This window comes from Dermacentor variabilis, chromosome 2, assembly GCF_050947875.1.
Source record: "Dermacentor variabilis isolate Ectoservices chromosome 2, ASM5094787v1, whole genome shotgun sequence".
In the NCBI taxonomy this organism is placed as follows: domain Eukaryota; kingdom Metazoa; phylum Arthropoda; class Arachnida; order Ixodida; family Ixodidae; genus Dermacentor; species Dermacentor variabilis.
Window position 1 is genome coordinate 83,572,549 of NC_134569.1, and position 21,847 is coordinate 83,594,395.

The 21,847-nt window shown below is 47.9% G+C and overlaps 2 protein-coding genes across 2 annotated transcripts in view; one reads left to right on the forward strand and one right to left on the reverse strand.

Annotated features, from left to right (window-relative positions):
- The window catches only part of LOC142570360 (membrane metallo-endopeptidase-like 1), a 189,654-nt gene that overhangs the window by 40,555 nt on the left and 127,252 nt on the right, over window positions 1–21,847 (forward strand). The gene's annotated exons all lie outside the window — the stretch shown is intronic.
- LOC142570894 (neprilysin-21-like) lies at window positions 15,872–18,239 on the reverse strand. The gene has a single exon (XM_075679198.1). The coding sequence runs from the start codon at window positions 18,198–18,200 to the stop codon at window positions 15,921–15,923; it is 2,280 nt and encodes a 759-aa protein (XP_075535313.1). The 5' UTR covers window positions 18,201–18,239; the 3' UTR covers window positions 15,872–15,920.

Consider the following 21,847-nt stretch of genomic DNA (forward strand, 5'->3'; position numbering starts at 1 on the left):
ATACGCAAGCACTAAACGATACTTTAAAAGTAGCGGCTCCACAGCCACCGTAGTCCTCCATAAAGAAAGCAACAAAATCCCAATAAAGAAAGGCGTCAGGCAGAGAGATACGATCTCTCCAGTGTTTACAGGAGGTATTCAGAGACCTGGATTGGGAAGAATTGGGGATACGAGTTGATGGAGAATACCTTAGTAACTTGCGATTCGCTGATGATATTGCCTTGCTGAGTAACTCAAGGGACCAACTGCAATGCATGCTCACTGAGCTGGATAGGCAAAGCAGAAGGGTGGGTCTAAAGATTAATCTGCAGGAAATTAAAGTAATGTTTAACAGTCTCGGAAGAGAACAGCAACTTACGATAGGTAGCGAGGCACTGGAAGTGGTAAGGGAATACATCTACTTAGGACAGGTAGTGACTGCGGATCCAGGTCATGAGACTAAAATAATCAGAAGAAAAAGAATGGGCTGGGGTGCGTTTGGCAGGTATTCTCAGATCATGAACAGCAGGTTGTCATTATCCCTCAAGAGAAAAGTTTATAACAGCTGTGTCTTACCAGTACTCACATACGGGGCAGAAACCTGGAGGCTTACGAAAAGGGTTCTACTTAAATTGAGGACGACGCAACGAGCTATGGAAAGGAGAATGATAGGTGTAACGTTAAGGGATAAGAAAAGAGCAGATTGGGTGAGGGAACAAACGCGAGTTAATGATATCTTAGCTGAAATCAAGAAAAAGAAATGGGCATGGGCAGGACACATAATGAGGAGGGAAGATAACCGATGGTCATTAAGAGTTACAGAATGGATACCAAGGGAAGGGAAGCGTTGCAGAGGGCGGCAGAAAGTTAGGTGGGCGGATGAGATTAAGAAGTTTGCAGGGACAACATGGCCACAATTAGTACATGACCGGCGTGGTTGGAGAAGTATGGGAGAGGCCGTACTTTTTTTTTTCAGCTGTGGAGGAAGCATGCAGCGCCCATAGAAAAAATAACATGAACACAAGCCCTCGCCGATGGCGTTATGCGCACAGTGAGCGTTTCTCCCTTCGTATTTGAGGTTTTTTTTTTTAACGGCTAAAGTAAGGACGACAAGCTGGCAGTTACTGATGTCGCACGTGCAGGATGCCAAAATAAAACTTTTGCTGAAGAGACGAGGGCTAACACATCGTGCTCTTGAATTTCCCGGCCGTTTCCTCCCTTCATATTCCTTCGCATTAAACACTTTAACACTTCCAAGGGTGCTAAAAAAGCCGGTTTTTCGTGCTCACATCCACGATTACTTGCGGTAACAGACTTATATGCTCGTGCAATTTTAGTTTGTATTATTTAGGCCTATGTATTTGCGCTGACGTACGTAGCGCTTTAGCTCATGTAGCTTTTTGTTGTTGTTTGCGTGTTCAGTTATGTATTATGCAAATTATGTACTAATGTATTCCCACCCCTTATGTAATACCCCTATCGAGGGGTCTTCAAGGTAATAAAATGAAATTAAATGAAATTACGCCTATTTAGCACCCATCTGCTGAGGGCATCTGTAAATAATAGTGTGTCCGAGAGCATCGCCATACACTTGTGATGCTGCTTTCGCGATGTAGCTTATACGCAAGACCTATAGCAATAACCGTCACGAAAGACGCGCTTTCTTTTCTTTTTCTTTTCTCCTTCAGCCAACAAAAGTGCTTGTCGGTCCGTTTGCTGACACAGACATGTACGAACTTGCATTCCGGAAAATCTGCGCTGAATGGAGTTTTACGATTCTTCGCCAAATCCTCCTTCTGGTCCGCGCCACTGGGTTCTGTAGCGACAACAACAACACACAAAAAAAAAACCCGACGGCCACCCTAGCATATCATCCGCATTGCGTCCCTCTTCATCACAACAGTCCTTTCATTAGGCCGCGGGGAACGTCGTAACTACTTGCCAACCAAGCTTTAATCGCGAGTCGGACCAAGCGCAGCCCCGTGTGCCTGCTTTTCAAAGCCTTAGAACTCGCCCGCAGTGTGCGCTGTATGAATTAGGAAGTACGGACAGAGCGTACAAGAAGGGCAGAGGTCGAAAAGTCCGCAGGGCTCCGAGCTCTTTTGAAGCGCTGCGCACATCGCCAACTCTAGTAATGAGCAGCCGCTTTGAAGCCCGATTCGCGCTAACGCCGGGGGCGCGCGCTCCCGCGTCCGTCGTGAAAGAGCTCCGTACGTGTTCAACAAGCGCTCCGGAAAAGGCGCTCCCGTCTGAATATTTGTATTTTATTTTTCTTACCATTCGCTCTAATAACACACACGCACGTACACACACTCAAAAGAAAGATCATTCTGCTTGGGGGGTGCCCGTGTCTCCGGGCTTGCGATAGCAATTACGGGCACAATGGACGCCTTTACTTAGCGGTGGGTGCGGGTGACCGCTCTAAATTTCCGCGAGGGTTTCAGACGAGGCGTGTGTGGTCGTGTCTCGAGTAACCGCACCGCCTCGTGGTACGTCGCCCCTCGGCTTTATTTGAACGAAGCGCGCTTTGTTGTAACGAGGCGGAAGAAAGAAGCGACCACCTCCTCTTCTACGGCCTTAACTGCATGTTTTCGGGCGACGCAAGGTGTGATGCGAACGTCGCGTACTAAACGCTGTTTAATTGGAAATGGGGCGCGGAGCTCCAGAAGAAGAGGTCATTGAAAAAGCAGAAAGGGTAACGGTCTTGTGTGTAAGCAAATGAGTGCCGCAAATGTAGTTTTTCGCAACATTGTATACACGTCAGCGTTGCTATAGTTCGGGGGCTTGTTATAGTCTCTGTTCGCGTTGAGATCGCCGGCTTTCGTTGGCGGCAATATGCTGTGAAGCGTGCCTTTTCTACAGCACGTGGTGGGCGGAGAGCTTCGGCGGTTAAGTCGCCTATAGCGTCGCCGCATGGCGCCACCGAGCGCCACATCATGCAGGAGACGAAAGAGGTGACTTTTACGCTTTTGTGGGAGTCAGTATGCACAACATTCTTCGATGGCGCTTGCGAGTCAGGACTATATGGGGTGTCCCGGAGAACGCTTTCCAAGCTGTTATAATAAAAAAGGAAAGAAAAAGACATCGTGCAAGATACGGTTATAGGACCTAAAGTGCTCGGTCGTCAGACCTGTGACGACAGAACAACGTAGGTTTTATAATTGCATCCTACACCGCGTTTTTTTTCTGCTGCTCTTTATATTATTTTGAGATCTTGGCTAACGTTGGCCGGGCCACACGGTATACTCCTCTTCTTTTTTTGGGGGGGGGGAGGGGGGGGGTTGGAGCGCGAAGGGGGAGGGGGAGATGGGCTTCGAACAGTTCATCGAAGTCGTCCCATAGAAGTCTTCCCATCGAAGCGATTGCGCCCGCTTCATTGAAAATGAAGCTGCCATTCAGTCTCGCCTATAATGCTTCAGTTCAGCTTATCGCGCTCCGCCAATACTAGTGCCCAAAACAAAAGCTGTATGTGTACTTGAGAATGTATCTACGCGTGGTAAGGAGCACAGACAGCGCTAAGGACGTTCACTAAACAATTTCAGCGCAGTTGGTCAGCGAATACTGCGCTAACGCCAAGCGAGGCGGCAGATGCGAAGGCACGCTTTCACTGGCGTTTCTTGCTCTCTTTAGTGCACAGTTCGCGTTTAAGAGAAGTTCTCTCCTTATCGAAACCAAGGAAGCTTTCCCTATCGTATCTCGTTTTTATTAATCTGAATGCAAAGATATTGGGATCCAATTGGTGTCGTTTGGTCGCGAGAATACTCGGCAAGGCGGCTCTGCTGCAGTCGCGGATTATTTCGAACCCGTAAACAACCTGCTGACCTGTGATTCACGACTTTCGCGTGTGTAGCGTGTAAAATTTCCCACTGTCTGCAAAAAGTCTCCTTTGTGAAGTTTCCGTCGGCGTTCTTTTACCGCTGTAAGCGACCAGACAGTGTAAATATTTTAGGTCCTTTATGATGATCATTATGGTTATGGTTATCGGGTGACTGCTAGGTGAGAGCGACACACAATAACGCTGCACGCCCTGGCGGGTAAGGAGAGCGTAATAGCACTGTCAACATTTTGCGGCTGTGGAGTGGCTGACTTTCGACGCTAGTGAAACATGGTGCTTGCAAAGGCTTCTGTGTAAGAAACAAACAAATATATAAAAAATAAATAAATAAAGAGTGCGTTGTATAAAAGTTCCGGGCGCGCCCTGAGTTATATATGCCCAAGGAAATCGCGATGGGCTTTTGCGTCAGGAAGATTTGGACGACGTGCGCAAGCGAGGGGGGTTTCAGCGACAGACTGGAATAAACTCAGCATATGTTTTATTTATTTATTTTTTTTTTGCTCAGGCAAATGGACACGGGACTATTCCCAAGGGAACAGCACTCCCGACATAAAGACAAAAAAAAAAAAGACGGTACAAGCTTGTTCAGTGAACACAGTTGCACATGAGATGGACGACGTGTACACCTGCGAAAAAGAGTATAGTTATATAGAGGCGTGCACGGTCACTTCTATTTTCTCATCGCAGCTCTCTCTCCCTCTCTCTGGGTCAACAAAAGGTGGTCTCCCCCGGTTTCTTATCGTCATCAGTATTATTGTTTTCATCCGAAATTGCCCTTCTCCTCTCATGTCCTACTGCCTCGCTTGCGAGAAAAAAAAAAGAAAAGAAAAGCAATAGAAGGAAATAAAAAAAAAAATCCTTGCGCGACAAGGACTCCCCTGAAAACGCGCCGCTCCGGTAGCGGAACAGTGACAAATGGAAAGGCGCATGCGCCAGTCTTTTATCTTCCGCGCTTATCGGGCTGCAATCCTGTATCTTTCTGTGTAGTCGACGCGGGCGACACCGATGTTTGGTCATCTGTTGTGCCCGTCAGGCTGCCCTCCGGCGACGTCCCCCTAGAGCAACCGCCCTTTTCTTTTTCAACCTTTGCTATAGCTTTTCCGCTTCGCAAACCCGAGTTTCTGCCGGGTGTACCTTGTCCTGTCTTCCCTTTATCCTCATTTGCGCCGGTCCTCGTGGCAAGGTTGCCGCTTCTTGTTATTGTTTTAGTCGGTAGTTATTTCTGCCTGCGCAAATAGAACATTCTCTAGTGGAGAACACGCCTCGCCGCTTGCACATTATAGAAAAAGAAAGAAAAAATAAACATAACGCAAAAACGAGAAGTGTGCGCAGGGATGTTTTTCGGCTATGTGCCATAGCCTGGGAACTAAACCATAATCATCGTCATCAAGCTTCTTGGACGTCGTTCTTTTTTTTTTTCTTTATAACGTCTTGTCACAAAGTTTACTAAAATCCTAGTAACCGTAGGTAGTGACAGCACGAGTAGTTTCAGCTGCTACCCAAAGGAGTTGGTACCCATACGACTGGCACATGTGGTAACAGTTTACGAAGCACAGAATCTAATGACACCGGTAAAGGGCCATTTGTTAACCAATTATATAAGCAGTGGGGCCTGTTTTGTTTAAAAATGACACTTCCATAGCCGGGAAATAACTTTGTCGTTTCTGCTCTAAAATCCTAATATAATCACATATAAAAAAAACAAAAGAAACGAAACAAAGCGCGAGAACCGCATTGCCAGGCAGATTTTTCACATTTATTACACCTTTTAATCATGGCACGTAAGTTTCATGCGTGACAGAATCATTTAGTTGCGTGTAATAAACGGTACTGCGCAGACGGCAACAAACGATAAAGCAGAACAACGCATCGCACAACGCAACGATCAGGACACTACGCGACAAGTTTCTAACCTACTTATTTGATTTTAAAAAAAAGTCGGAAGACACCCTAAGCGCTACTTACGAGTTGTGAATGCGAAAGCATTAATGTCCAATTGAACGACGCTGGGCGGTCCTTCGAGTTTTGCGCTGGGCGTAACGTACCACAGTGGTACGCGCTGCCCGAGCCAGCAAGCAGCAGCAGCAGCCTGCGGTGCCAACTCCGCATGCCACCGACGCGGTGATACCCTCTCCCCTCACACAACACCTGGAGTGCTAGCGCCGCAGCAAGACCCTTTCGCCCGCTCTGCTCCATCCAGGCGTATCACGTGACGTGGCTTCGCAGCCAATGGGAACTCCGTCGAGGTGCGTTTGTTATATGGCGTCGCAGTCAATCGCCATGCGAGTTTAGGTGCTGTTTCGCGGCTACAGGCGACAGACGCCGTCTTTGTCGCTCAATGGGCCATTTGACGCTTTCGCATTATTAAACAGGTCTGTGAGCCTAAATTCGCATAACGTACAATTTATACATATGTGCGCCACGAGGCAACACATAACTATTAAGCCAACACAGTGATAAAAACAATTGTTCATGTAAATGTCACATTAATGTTGCCAAGACACAACATAAGAGATTATACGATGCCCTTCACTAACTTCGTCTCAGTTCATCCGCGGATCTCTTGCGTAGGTAGTAAACGGTTACTAACAGGCTGTAAAACGCAGAAAATGCTTGGTAACTTGCTAAGTAACTTAATAAGCCTGAATTGTCGAAGAAATTAAACAGCTAGCAAACAGGTAGTAGTGGGTGGTAAACTTTGTAACTGCACCCCGTTACTACCTCTTCATTAACTTTCTTTTTTCTAAGATTATATTGTCCAAGACGTTGGCACGGCGTGTTCGTAGAACGTTTGCAGACAACTTCTAGAACTGCTTCGAGAATTTATTTCTCTATAAGTGTGGCGCGATATAATGGGGCGCTTAGTGCGACCAAGATTACCACTACCAGCAAGATTTGAAGATTCAATTTTTAAAACACACAAGCAGCGCTTCTCTAATTCATCTTTAGCACGAAAAACTTGAGCACCTTATTTTAATGGCGCCAGAAGTCAGCCGCTCCACGGCCGCAGAAATGTTCACAGCGCTACGTCGCTTCCCTTTATATAGCCGCCAGCCTCGCTGCCGTTACTAGCCAAGGACAATGGCCACGCGATGACGAGCCGTGCTTTTGATGGTGGCGAACAACGCGCCGGCTGGCAGAAGTTCATCCCTCGCATGACAGGCTGGTGGAAAAATAGCAAGTTTGTTGTCCAGGAACACGGTGTCGTGATGACGTGCTATACAGCTTCTAAAAAAAAATCTTACCTGAATTCCTCTTCTCGCAACGCAGGAGATGAAGTCTGGCTGGAGGTGGATTTATGCTGCGACGCGTGAAGTATGTGCGGTTGGGGTAAGCGATCCTCACCCATGAGCGGCTGAGGGTTCCTATGCTGGCATGATGATCGTTATTAAAAGTCATAGGAACGTTGGAAGTTTCGTCCCTATTTAGGGCGCTTTGTTGTAGGCGCGCCAGCGGGTTCGAAAGTAAAACAAACTGTTTGCACGCAAACATGCAAGGAAAATGGATTTAGTGAAAAAGAGAGCCAGAAAGCATTAAGCGACTTATGTATCATTTTACGTTCTGGAGAAGACGCGCTATTCTTTAGTGTAGCTATGGAACAGTGAAATTGGCCACCTGAGAGAGAGAGAGAGAGAGAGAGAGAGAGAGAGATTTCAATGAATCCTTGTGGAGTTTCCCAGGCGACACGCCTAGCACGCTGCTCCACATAGGTATTATGAAACATGGTGGGCACAGTACACGACAGATACGCAGCATACGCAACACGCACAACCTTCGACAAACTAAAGCTTCTCATTGAGACCATTGTGTCTCTGAGAAAATTTCAAGGTGCCATCGTTAATACACTGTCCGTGTTAGGCCACGAGCCATGAATGTGTCTTAGCTCAAGGGATGACTGTCTTTCGTGAATGTTCAGCGCAGACATCAAGGCTGTTCTTTTTAATGTAAAAATAATCGCTTGAACTCTACGTTGACAGGAAATGAACCGCATCGAACTTTTCAGCCGGCAATGACATCCGATATTAAGGTGATATTCTAGAAGAATGAATTGTTGAGCTAGTTGTCTCCCTTTCTTGTGTCTCTGTCCTTTCTCGCGCTAATTTACTTGTTCAGGTAGTGAGGTGAGTTCTGCGCTTTCACGTTCTAAACCAGCTTGTGGGGACACTGTAGTGGAGGTCTTCGTTTTAACTTTGGCTGCGCTGGATCATTGCCCAAAGCACAGTTCGCGAGTGTTTTTGCATATTGCCTTTATGAGAAAGTAACCGAACTTACGACCTCGTGCTCGGATGAAGATTGGCATAGCCACCCAGCTACTGCGGCGGGTTTTCAATGCCCGGTTGGCGAGTCTTTCCTGCGGCGGGCTTCCTTTCACGTGCAATATGGCAGTTGGAAAATTTATCCCCAGAATGAAGTGGTACTTGTCGTGAGAAACCTCGGTGAGTTGTCACATTAAGCGCAGTATTAGTAAATGTTGCACGCATGGCGGACAACTGGCCAGCGAGCGAAGTAAACGTAGAGTAGGAATGGAAAAAAAAAATGTCACGACTCCACGGTATTTAGCGGTGCGACTCAGAACCGCGTCTGCAGCACGGTATTGATTTATCTGCTGATGAGTTAATTACGCGGTTCGGGAAACAATGTACTAAAAGGAGCAGTACAACGCGCTGCGCGAATCACGAAATCCGAGGTGGTATCAAAAAAGCCCCGAGACCGGCTCTGTTCTGGAGGAAGTAACTTATTTATGTGCATTCAGACGCTGTCACCTTCGAACTAGTCCCCTCGCACATCTGGGCAGCGCTGCCAGCGGTCGCAAAATATGTCCTGGAAGTCTCTTTTCCGGAACGAGTCGAGCACCCTCCTCGGCGATTCGATCTTGGTTTAAGCAATCGTGTCAAAATGGTGACCTCGGAGCTGGGTTTTTAAATATGGGAAGAAAGTGAGATAAGTGGAAGCGATTCCATAAGAATGACCTGTCTTTCGCTTTGAGGCACAAAACGTAAGCGTACGGGTAATGTCCTGAGGCGAAGCAACAGTTGTCATAGCGGAAAAGCCCAACGTCTCCGTGGGTGAAGAAGGTCTGGGCATGTCCGCAACTCGACAATGTTTTTTTTTTTTTTTCTTTCATGGTATTTATTATAGTTGCATTCAACCATTCAAGCAGACGTTCACCAGTTCTGCATAGTCAGAGAATGGAGGGCGCAATGAAAGTCACACACAGAAAAGGTAGCGTTCATACTGTGAGTAGAAACGTGAATGTTCACGCTCGTCGTGTTTCTTTTTCCGGCATTCATTCTGTAGGGCATCGGTAATTTGTCCTCAATGACCAAACTATCAAAAGCCAGTTTTATTGTCGAGTTTTAGGGCGTACAAAGGGAGGTCTTTTTCGAGAAAAGTGCCCGATCTGGTGCACACAAGGACCTGGATGCTCTGCGACGACAATGCACCCTTTCACAGATCACTGATCAAAGGAAAAGATGGCTGGAAGAACAATTACGTAAACTTCGCTTGACGTTGACTATCCCGGTCCTCTTTCCTTTAGTGCTTCCGAAGTGGGTTTTAGCCACAGGGACGTTTGTGATGCCTTCTGCAATTTTCCTTGTGAGACAAAAATAATTAAATGCGAAAGTTTCCCGTTTCGATATTCTTTTGTAATTCCCATTTTTATATTCTATAATATGTAGATACTATAGCTTTCGCATATATATAAAGAAAATTTTTATTTTTACAAGTTTAAGCTGCCAGTTTTGATTGAAGCTATATTGCTCAAAATTAGTATTATTTTTGTACCCTTGCACTACCCGATTCATGGCCGATTCCTCTAAGTAGGTTGCGGCAGGTAAATCAGCAACAACAACAGCAACAACAACAACGACGACGACGACGATGACGACGACGACGACGAGCGAGGACCGAGGTGTTTTACTGGCGAAGCCGTGTTTTTTTGCCCTTGAGGGCACGCAGACCTGCAAGGGCGGTTTGCCTAAGCAACGGGTGGTATCATGTTTCTAACTAATCATATACTTTAGACCCCCATTTATTTGCATTCTTCGAATCGGCCTTCTTGCGCTAACGTCGACCAATTCTCGTAGCCAGGCGCGATCCGCCTGGTCAGCATGCCTGCCACCTGTCGAATTGCCTTTACACTCTTTTTTTTTTTCTTGGCAGTGGCGTCAGCAGCATTTCTCTTGCTCTCGTGCCTACGAATTGCGGTTCCATCGGACTCGCCAACCCGCAAACTGTCCAGAAAGAGCTTAAAACCATGTCTAACCACTTCTAGTCCATCACTGACATTCGAGCGTTCGGACGGGGAGGTATAGTCTGTAGGTCACCGGACCACGCAGACCCGTGTTGAACATCTACTGAAATGCCCATCGTTCGCTTCCACCCTGGCGAGCGCTTTTATGCCGCCTCACCTCGAGTGCACCAAGGGTCTCGTACGGAGTGTCGACTCCCGCTTGAGTCCAGCTGACATCATAGAGAAGCTTCTCTGCTGAAGGCATCGTCGCTATTTACCGCTGCAATCGTCTTGTAAATAAAAAGAGGATTCCGGCTGTGCCAGTCGTCGCCACAGGCACACCACGCCCGTCAAAAATACGCGCGTGGCCTCTTGTCTTTCGTGTCGAACCACTCGCGTCGCTTGCAATCCAGTGTCGGAATTGTTGGAGGTTTGGGTACGGCTCAGGACGATCTAAGTGAAGCTTAGGTTGCCACACCAGTTGAGTGTCGTTCCTCGGGTGAATGCTCCGCACCGTCTCAAACGTGCTGCCTCTGCGGGGAGACACACCTAGTTGACTATTCGAACTTCCAAGCTCGTGCTCAAGAATGGCGAATTCTTGAAGTAATCGACCGCCGTCGCTGCTCCCGAAGAGATGCCATTGCATCTGATAAAGAAATGCTCTGGTGTTACACTGCGCGGCACCTCAGTCGTGGATATTATTCTCTCTGAAGCAATTGACTCTTCTGTGGAAGAAGCAATGGCTAAAGCTATGAATAAATTTTTACCTATCTAATCAACTTAATCCAGATGTTATAATTTTTCACGAAACTTCGCTTCATTTCATTTGAAAGGTCTTCGGTATTTCCGTTTATATCGACATTCGCGAGGTGGGGCATTAGTGACATTTGTTTCAAGTTAAATTTGTCACGGGACATTCTCTTTTAAATCATGGACACCGACTGCAAAATTTTCGTATTAAATTTATCCGTTTTTCAATTACAGATACTTATTTCCCACTGGTGTGCAAGGTACGCGTCAACTTGATAAGGCTGTGGCCGCCTGTAGAAAGGAAATTCAGCGTGCAAGCGACTTTAATCCGCACCACGTCTAAAGAGAAGAGGGGGGGGGGGGCTTAAAATATATTTTAGTGCGGTAGGCGACTATGGCAGTGGTCTGTCGATAACAATATTTCAAGTCAGAATACAGCAAGCGATATTTGCTAGAGATATATTTTCTTTGTTATTAGATTTAACGTTTTGTAGCGCTGACCTCAATGATTCGTCGTGGTTCGCAGTTGATTCAGCAACTAACAGCTACCATCCTTAGTCGTTCTAAATCATTTGTCCAGTGACATATTTTAGAATGTGAAGAGTGTACATTTGTTAACCACAATAAATTTCAGACTTGCCCGCGTTCAATCGTTTCTAAATTTTCCGATGCCAAAGGCAAGGAAATCGCTTCTACTATTTGTTCGGTTTTAGAAGGTTACCGGAAGCAATCTAGATTTGTCATCCCATCGTCTAAAAGCAACACTTGACGTTGGTGAAATGATGAGTATACTCGTTATTATAGAAAAAGAAACGCCGCTTGGAAGATGCCTCTCTATAATCAGTGCCCGACAAATTGGAAAGGTTATCAATTTCTTGATGGTGTACTTAAGTGTAGTTAACGAAGTCAAGGATGAATATGATATTAGGCATTACAATTATCCTTAATAAAAAGAAATACGTGCTTTGTTCGTACACCTTCGGGCTAGGAAGGTGCTGCCAAACGCCGTTTACATTAGACTCAATTGTTTCGACGCCGCAAGAAATGATCGTCTCCCTAGATGAGATAGTCAAAGGTTTAAATAATCGACGTACATCCCGTATTCCGGCTATCTGTTTTGCATTGGACCCTTAGGATGGCTTCACATCAATTTCGTTATCTGAGCTGAATCGGACTGCACTATGCTTGCCGAATACAGCACCTGGCCCTGACGGCTTCACAAGGGCAATGTTAAAAATATTGTTAAAGGCATCGCCTAACGTCCTTTTGGACCTAGTAAATTATTCGATTAAAATGCGTGGATTCTGTTACAATGGCAGCTTGCCAAGGTAATAATGCTACTTGAGAGACAAGGTGGAGGGTATACTTTGGAGAACATTAGGCCTATTGCGCTTTCGTCAAACGTTGTAAAATTAAATGAGTGGATTCTTCGCCTCCATGTCATGAAATTTGTTAATGATTATTGAATGCTTAGTCCCTGTAAAATCTGGCGTGCGCATGTCGATTCATAAAGCCGCATATACATCGCTCGACATCATAAGCAATACGCTGCTTTAGTGATGCTCGATATCGCTAAATAATGGTGTACCGTGGAGCACACTGTTTTGATAAATCGTTGAAGGTAAGTTCACGTATATTGTAGCCTGCATTTACTGGTTTCTAAATGAAGGGGAATTCTAAATGAAGGGAAATTAGGTGCAAATATAACCCGTATCAGATATTAAGCTGATAAGAACCGGTACTACACTTTGACCCACGTCGGTCATGTCTACGTCCGCACCGCCCTCTCTTTGTCTACGTCCGCACCGCCCGAGAGCTTGCGTATCTCCTTTCCTTTCGCTCTCCCGTGGTGGTGGTTCCGTAAGCGTGCTGCCCTCCAGAACCGCGAGGCGGAATGAAATGCAAACCGTCCATGTGGCACCGACACCACAAACTTGGAACGTTTCACCGGAGCAGCGGCCAGATTTCCGAGGGAGTTTGTGGGAAAACAATTTTGTGTGTCCTGTGTTGTGTGTGACCGCTTGTGGTTTTCGAGTGACCTCACAACCAATTCTGCCCTGTGGGATGTCGACCAACGCAAGATCGTCTTGGCTACGGTGAAGCAGTGTGTGCCCTCAGAGTGCGGTGAGGTGCGTGTCTGTTCTACGTGCCGGGATTCGTTAGTAAGATGTGTCGTGCCTTGTTTTGCAATAATGCATGGGTATGTCTAACCCCCGCTGCCTCGTCATCTTATGAGGCTCAGCATCGCGGAAGAACGACTAGTCATGCCTCGCCTCCCTTCCATTCATGTGCATGTGGGGTTCGTCGAACGGCAATGGACAGTTCGCCATTAAGGGGCCCAAATACACAGCTTCGCTGGTTATCCACCTTCACAAAGGGGAATTGCACTGAATTTCTTTTTTACAGCGAATCATCATGTGGGCCGATCCTGGTGATATTGAAGAAAGGGTCCAAGCTCAATGGCACATACCCCTGTGGTTTCGGGGACTTGTAACGCGCCCTTGAAGTACCCTTGTCACACGTGGTAGCCAAAGAAGTCCCAGGCAAAAGGGTAAGAACAGGTGTTGTAGAAAAAAATGTTTTGTACAACTTTTTCGAAAAGAACTGTCAAAAAATTATCGGCGCCAACCGCGCAAATGCGCTAGGGCCACTTCGTCGTCGTCGCCTTCTTCCACAGCTGGCTTCGTTGTGCAAAAAAAAAAAAAAAAGAAACAGTTATTCTGAGTCACCTCTGTGTCATGCGTTGAACAGCTTCCCTAGTCATCCATCTTTAAAAGAAAAATATATGGAGTTTAACGTGCCAAAACCGCTTTCTGATTATGAGGCACGCCGTAGTCGAGAACTCCGGAAATTTCGACCACCTGGGGTTCTTTAACGTGTACCTAAAAATAAGTACACAGGTGTTTTCCCATTTCGCCCCCATCGAAATGCGGCCGCCCCGGCCGGGATTCGATCCCGCGACCTCGTGCTCAGCAGCCCAACACCATAGCCACTGAGCAACCATGGCGGGTATCTATAGTTATCCATCTTCACCGAGTCGAATAGCGTGTAAACTTTTTCTTCTGTTTACTTATCTATCTACTTATATACTTACTATTTATTATACTAAATATTATTATTTCTTCTTTTTATTTCATGGTTTTGTTCTGATTGCATTTCTATATACTTTACTTTTTTCCATCTTACAAAAATATTAATATCGAAGTTCCAACATCGAAATTATTAGTTCCGTTGTTTTTAACCGCTTAATTAAACCACCCCATTCATGGTCAATCCCCCACTGTGGGTATGCTCTAAGACCACTCAGGTCCACAACAAAAACTCCGCACACGCGAGTTTTTTGCCATGGATCAACATGATTTCTACCTACTTGTCATATTTGGCACCCGCTTATTTCAATGTCTTCCCGAAATTATATACGCAACTCAACAATAGCCATTTTGGCATAGATTTTCCCACTGAAGCTCGAATTGCAGACGGGTGCTCCGACCCCTACCGCAATAAAGTCGTCTAGTACAAGTTCGCAAACTGGCAAGAACGCTGTGCAAATGGACTATTTCAACAATAACAGTGTTTGAATTAACATAAATTTGTTCTTCAAAAGAAAGCCAGTCTACAGATTTTCATATCATTATGTATATACGAAACCTTAAAAATTATGGGGTTTTACGTGCCAAAACCACAGTCTGATTATGAGGCACGCCGTAGTGGGGGACTCCGGATATTTGGACCACCTGGAGTTCTTTTACGTGCACCTAAATCTAAGTACACGGGTGCTTTCGCAATTTGCCCCCATGTAAATGGGGCCGCTGTGGCCGGGATTCAATCCCGCAACCTCGTGCTTAGCAGCCCAACAGCTTAGCCACTAAGCTACCACGGCGGGTACAAACAAATGAAACGTTACCGGCGTTGACAGCGTCGATTAAAAAAAAAGATCCTGTGCGCTTTCTATGAAATTATCTAAGCATAAATTATGTACACGTCTGTATGCCGGTGTTCAAAGCACAACTTTGTTTTCCACCGATGAATTGTTGCAGCTTGTACTTTTTCTTTCTAGGCGCTGCAGTCGGGAAATGCTGTAATCGAGGCTGCAGACGGGATGAGCTATTCACCAACAAATGATTGCTGTAACTGCATGCCGGTTTTATGCAGCATTGAAGAGCTACAAGTACATAGTTGCAAAGCGAAATTACATTAACTATTCAAGCGAAGCTTGTATTGCCTCACTTGTGTCGGCGTTGGTGTTGCCGTACGCAAAGACCCAAGCCGCGCGAAAATAAAAATTACTTGTCAGGTTGCGAGACCACCATGCTAACCGACTCAGCCACTGTCGGTTCACAATACGCGACCTTTAAAGTGGGGTATTACATGCATGAAGAAGCAGACGCAGCGCAAGGCGCGAGCCAATCACAGGCGTCCCCTCCCTACGGAGGGAAGAAAGGATTTGATCGCGCGTTCGCTCGCCTCGCGCCCGCCGTTTCCCGGCAGTTCAGGCCCGGCAGTCAGATGGGGAGGCCGCGTTTTGTTCGCTCTCCCGAAGAACAGGTTGCGTTGAAGGAACGGCAGCGGGAGCGGGCCGCGCGTCCTGCGTTGAACTCTCTCGAGAAAGGGCTCGCCGTCGACGCGCCGACCTCGCCGTGAGGGAATGCGAAGCCGAGGCATTACGACAACGAATATCCGCGGATCCCGAGCTCCGCTTGCAACCCTCTTCACAGTAGTGGAAGGGCGGTCAATTTTATTATCTGCGCTTGCTTATTGAATACCTACAGCGGCTATCGACTTTATAGTATAGGGCGGAGGGGGGTTGGGGGAGTGGGTTAGGTACGTAGGAAATTAAAGCAGGTAAGCATGACATGGCTATTCTATACATATCTATTTAGACTGCCCTTATTTAGAGGCGCACACAGAGGCCACCAACAAGACACGAGACAAGAAGCGTAAACAGATTTACTCGTTCAGCGCAAGTGGAAGGGAAAATGTGAATGCCTCTGCCTTTAGTGCAGTCACGTTTTTAAGTATGGTGGTACGCCATTTCGGCTCTTAAGGAAACTAAATGCATAGAGACCACGAAGCAAAACAAGTGAATATCTATTTATGGCGACACGCTGCAGCCGCCCGTTGTCACCAGACTCTGCACCGCTTACTAGGAGCCATAGTCCGGTTGGGCTTGCACTGGAAAGCGCGAGCAAACTCCCTCGAGTTCGCGACCGCCAGGTTGACGCGCACCGCGCTGGGCACAAAGCCGAGCTTGGTCTGCAGGCGGCCCATCGTCCCGCGGCCGTGGTGGTCGCACAGCGACAGCGCGAAGTTCACGAAGAACAGCTGTGTTGGCTCCAACACTCGCGCTCGGCTCACGCGTACCGAAAGCTTGCCCGAGCCCGGCCATTCTCGGAAGGCATCCAGCAGTGGTGCCACGGACGCCACGTCGCGAAACAACGCGTGCGCGTCCACGTGCTCGCGCCAGTTGGCGCCGACGCCTCCTGAACTCGAAGACCAGAAGATCGCGGCGTACTGGTCCAGCAGGCAGCGTGTCAGGCGTTCGAAGCGAGCGCTCGAGTTGAGGCCCCACCAGGTGTGCAGGGCGAGGGCGTCATCGACGTGCCTGCCGTCGAGCGCATCGATGGCGCGTAGGGCCTCCGCCAATATAGGCCGGGCCACGACAGGAATGAAGGGCGCGTCGATGGTGTTCGAGACGCGCGTCAGGAAGGCCACCAGGCTCTGCGGCAGGAAAAGAAGGTTTCGCAGTGGGAAGTAGTAGCTACTGGGAGCGCCGAACACCCGCAGCGGGTACTGCGCGTCCAGGTCGAGGTTGGGCGCCCGCGACGAGAGATAGGAGCGCCGCGTGTGCCTCAACAGGGCGACGGCGCTCGCCAGCGGCTCGGACTCCCTGAGTAGGGGCGACGACACGCCGTAGTAGAGCGCCGGCCAGTACAGGCTTGGCGCGGTGCCGAACACTTGGAAGACCATGGCGGCCAGCTTGGACTGCGCCCTGCGCCGCTCATCCGCTCGAAGGAAGGCCATGCGCCCGGCGCGCAAACTGGCCGAGCGCAGCACCGATGAAGCGAGCGCTACCAGCTGCCGATCGTACTGGGTCCGGTACACGGTGGAGAACTGGCGGCCCAGCGACATGCGCGCCAGCATGGCCGAGCCGTAGCGGTAGGTGCGTTCCAGCAGGCCGAGGCAGGTCTCCAGCCTCTCGGTCAGTCCGCTTAGGCCCCTGCTGGACAGCTTGGTCACGAAGGCCGACCACGGCTCGTCGGCCGGCAGCAGCGGCGATAGCAGGACTACCAGCCTCACGGCGGCGTAGTTGGCCAACGTCCTCTTCGGCGTCTCTTGCACCAGGAGCGTGGCCTTGCCGAAGTAGGCGCACCGGTCGCAGACGACGGTCGTGTTGTAGACCACAGTGCGCGTGCCGTGGAACGTCTCGGCTAAGAAGGCGGTCCAGTTCCATTTGGCCACGGCGCCCAGCTGTCCGGCGCGCACGTAGCGCTGCTCCAGCGGCAGCAGCGGGGCTCCGCGGATCGCCTCCAGCCGCTTCTCGAAGGCCACCAGGTCAGCGGCGAGGCGCGAGAACACCGAGTCCCTGCTGCTGCTCGCGTTGGCGAAACCGCCGCCGCTCGCGTTGCCGCCGGCCGCCGAGGACAGGAGCTGTGCCAGCTGGGTCTCGTACTCTACAAGCGAGCTGGACGAGCGCCGATGGAGCAGGAACTGGTGAAGCAGTGTCTCGGGCGGTTCAACGTGCACCTGGTATTCGTCCGCCTGCGAGAGGTCCCTGCGCAGCGCCACGTTGGCCAGCACGCCTTCGCCCACGTCGCGCTCCAGGCCCGCTAACACCGGTAGAAGGCTCCAATCGGCAGGAGGCTCGTCCGTGTATGGCCAGCCGCCTAGGCCCGCACGAAAGAGCGTGCCATGGACTTCGTTCCAAATGTTGGGTGATGGCGACGACGACGCCCGGTTGCACAGGCGGAGAAGCGAGACGGCCTGCGCCGGGAAGCTCCAGGCACCGTGATCACCATCTGGCTGCTGCCTCCCGTAGCGGGTCAGCGAGTCCTGGACGTCCGCGAGCAGCTGAGCGACCGAGAAGTCTGCGTACGGCTGGTCGCTCAGCCGGCCGCCCTCTCGAAACCAGGCCGAGGAGCAGACGTGCGCGTAGAAGTCCTGGCACGGATCGACCGACTCGTTGAGGCGGCCCCAGAGGTAGTCGCTGTGCCAGCGGCACAACGCCGCCTTGCACTCGCCGGCCGGCTCTTCGGTCATCTGCTGCTGCGAGTAGAAGCTCTCGAGGGCGCGCAGGATGTACTCGGTCTGGATCTTGAGCTTGACGGTAAACACGGTGCAGACGATGCCCAAAGCGAAGCTGAGCCAGATGCAACCGAGAAGCGCCAGCAGCCGACGTTTCATGACGTTCGGGAAGCAGACCGTACGAGATGAACGAGCGATGGCGACTGTGAGCGAGGGGTCAGAACGAGACGAACGGGCAGTGCGCGAGCTGGAAATGATTCTTCGTTTTCTACGCTTTCTTCGTTGGCAAAAAGAAAGAAAAAAATGAACAAGAAACAGACAAAAAGAAGAGGAAGAGCTGGTGTAGCAAACATTTCTAAATTTTACAGCGTTCCGCTTAGACGATCTCAATGTGTCTTTATGAATGATCCAAACTCCTTCTTTCTTGCTCAGTGGCCGCGCTTTCACACTCCACAGATCGTCGCGTTACTGCTTTCGCAGTTAGACTTCTTCGGCTCGTTTTCGACGCTTAGCTGCCGCTCGTATAGCGGGGTCAGACTCGCGTAAACGACGTTTCGCTTCGACTTTACGTTGCATCCTCTCAGCAGGGGATTGAAGCGTATTGCTGTTCTGTGTCTTGTATGGGTGATTTCAATGAATGTATGGACTGTTGGCTTTACTTTGCTGAGCGCCTATAGTCTCAGCCTTACGGGGGTATGAGCCATTGCATTTTTCGCTTACTTACGGGGTATGTGTCATTACTTGCGAAGTAATGGTCACGTTTTTTTTTTTTTTTTTACTATCACTCGACTAGTCGCCGCGTTTCTGTGCGTTGCATGCGTGGTTCCGATTATATATGCACCATACACTTCACATTGCTGAGTACTTGTAGCTTCTGAATTATGACCGGGATGAGCCATTGCACTTCTTTACTTGCTTAGGGGGGGGGGGGGGTATGAACCGTTGCTGATGATTGTAGCTTTTATACCACTGGACCGCGGACGGCACGTTTTTTCAAGGCCATCGGGAGTATGAGCCACTTAAGGCTTTCGCCTTAATATATCTCTGTCGTATCAACTGGATGTCATTCCACGAGTAGATGTCGTCAAGTGTCTTCGTGTTATATGTGACAGCTCTTTCATGGCGTACGCACATAGATTATATCGCAGCAAAGGGCGTTCGAGCGGTGACTGAGCGACAGTCGATCAGGGATGCACAGGGCCATCTTGTTATCAACCTTTCGTATGTATGTACGCCCAGTCCTAGATTTTCGGGTGTGTGTTATACTCTGAGGCGTCTGCCTATGAGCTTCGCCCCCTTGTTCTTCCGGAAAAGCAGGCATTAAGATTACATTTAAGGCTACCTAAATTTGTAGCAAACACTGTTTTGTATCTGGACGCACGAATGCCTTCTCTTGTAACTCAGTTTCGTGTACTTGCTGTACAAACATTCTTAAGTGCGTACAAATCACCAATGAGACGCTGACAAACTGTGTTCATTTCTCAGCCTAGTATGTTTTTTTGATGTACATTGAAATTCGATTCCATACACCTCAAGTTAGTTTTGTACAAACTCTTCTCGGCCTGTTGAACGTTAGAATGAGAGAGGTGTAGCTCATTTGCGACTCGTAAAATTCACATATAAACATAAATTCACATATTCACACAAATTCACATACAATTTAACAATATTTTCCAAGTAAGGCAATACACCCACCTTACCGAATGTTAAGTGCCACTCTAGATTATTCTTAAGTGAGATCGGAAACAAACATGGTTATAGCGACTGATGCCACGCAAAACGAAGAAAAGTGTGGTAGTGGTATATTCGGCCCTAATCGCGATTGGTAATTTTCCCTGGGGCTTCCAGAATTTGTACCAATCTTTCCTGCAGAATTCTTTAGCGGTAGTATTGGCCTTTCTTAAATTCAACCCATCAATAGAATATGTAGTCGTCGTAATTGTTTCTTTCTCCTTGTGTGCTTCACTCGCAGCACCTAATGAATCTCAGGTTTTGCCGGTGTGTAAATCATTAGCACTTCAGCACATAACTAATATTCATGTAATCTGGGTACCTTGGCATAAAGGCCTAGTTCGAAATGAAACGGCACATTAACTGGCGAAGGCATCGATAGTTGGCGCAGCCATTCAAGTTCTCCCTACGTCAGCCTTGATCATAGCCGCAAGATTTCGGAGGCAAGTGATGCTGTGAGTATCGTCTGTACCATCTATATCAAATTCCTCGGAATTTTAACATGTATTGTATCCCTGGAAAAGTAATCTATGTCAACCGAGAGCAATTGAAGTATTAGTAGGCTTCTCTGCCGCACACTTTCCTTAATATTTATACAGGACTGGTCTGGTACCCTATCGATTTGTCATAAATGTAGGAAAGATGAGACCATAGAACATATATTTTTAAATTTGTTAACGATTTATTACATTAAGAAAACTAACATTAGAAACACAACTCCGGCTTCTTGGATTAGATTTAACTGTTCAAAATGTACTATCTTTAGGTGCCTGTACTCTTGAGCATAGCGACGGGAAGGCTGGCGCTGCCATCCAAGATCTTTTATCTTTTTCTTTTTTTATGGCCAATGAGAATTAAACTCTGAACACAAAAATTTAAGCCTCCTTTTCTTTCATCAAAATTGAATTTGAATTGGTTTACATATTGTGGTTATGGTAGAATTTTCATTTTCATAAAATCAAGAAGGCCCTCCACTATCTATCTTTCGACTCTAATTTATCAGTTATAAAATTTTTGCGACGTCATCCCGATACGCACTGTGTGGGCCTGTGCCACAGACAAGTGCTGAGATAAGCGCTATGCTTTCATTTCCTTTGACTGCAGTCCTCACAAAAGTCATGTGACCATTCTGGCTGTATATATTTTTATGACGGAACATTAAAGAGATCATTCTTGGTCATGGGACGACGAGCGTCTGTCTGACAATTTGAACCTCTTATTTTGCACTTTACATTGACCTATCCGATGCTTGACTAACTTATCCCCAGAGTGAGTACGTGCCAGTATATCGTGAGGATCTCTATCTACAAATTGCGGTCATGTAAAGCGGGCTCTAGTTGTTTTTTTTTCAGATCAGCCAATGCTTTAACAGAATACCGCATGCTTTCACCTAATGTCGTTATATTTAATCTCCACATTTAATAAAATAAAGTGGAGTTAAACATCAAATGTATGCCGAGCGGTCGTCCGATTCAGAAGTCATTTTGGAAATAATACACGATATGTACATTCAAAGCTTAGTGTCTCTAAATAATCATCCTTCTACCTTTAAGAAAAGTGAATATACGCCTAAACAAATGGTCGGTAGCTACTTATCCTAATTTGAGGTCACTGGCTATAACAAAGGTTTGGTCCTTCTTGCCCCAACCTTTTAACCTCGCCAGTCCGTAGCGCACCACCATGGGAAGCCAGAACACGCATAGACGCGGCTCCACCTGAAGCACTTAGTCTACTTAAGGAAGTACACAAAGCTGTTGCAGATGTACGGCCAGTCCAGCTATATACACACCATACAGTAAGTGACCCACCCACCCTCCTACCCTGCCGAAACTTCTTGCAATCAGCGCATTGGGCAAGGTCGTTACAGAAATTCTTTCTGGGTTAACTTTTAGTGCATGATGCAGTACAAGGTGACGTGCTAATGAATAGATTCTTAGATGGTGTCGGATGGTTAATCGACACCAGCTCTTGTCCAGCGCCTCTCTGGCGTTAAAGTAACGCGCTTACAAGTCGGTTCAATCGGGTATTTTTCTTTCTTACTTTCTTTGTGTCCTCAGTGAACTAAAGAAGGCACC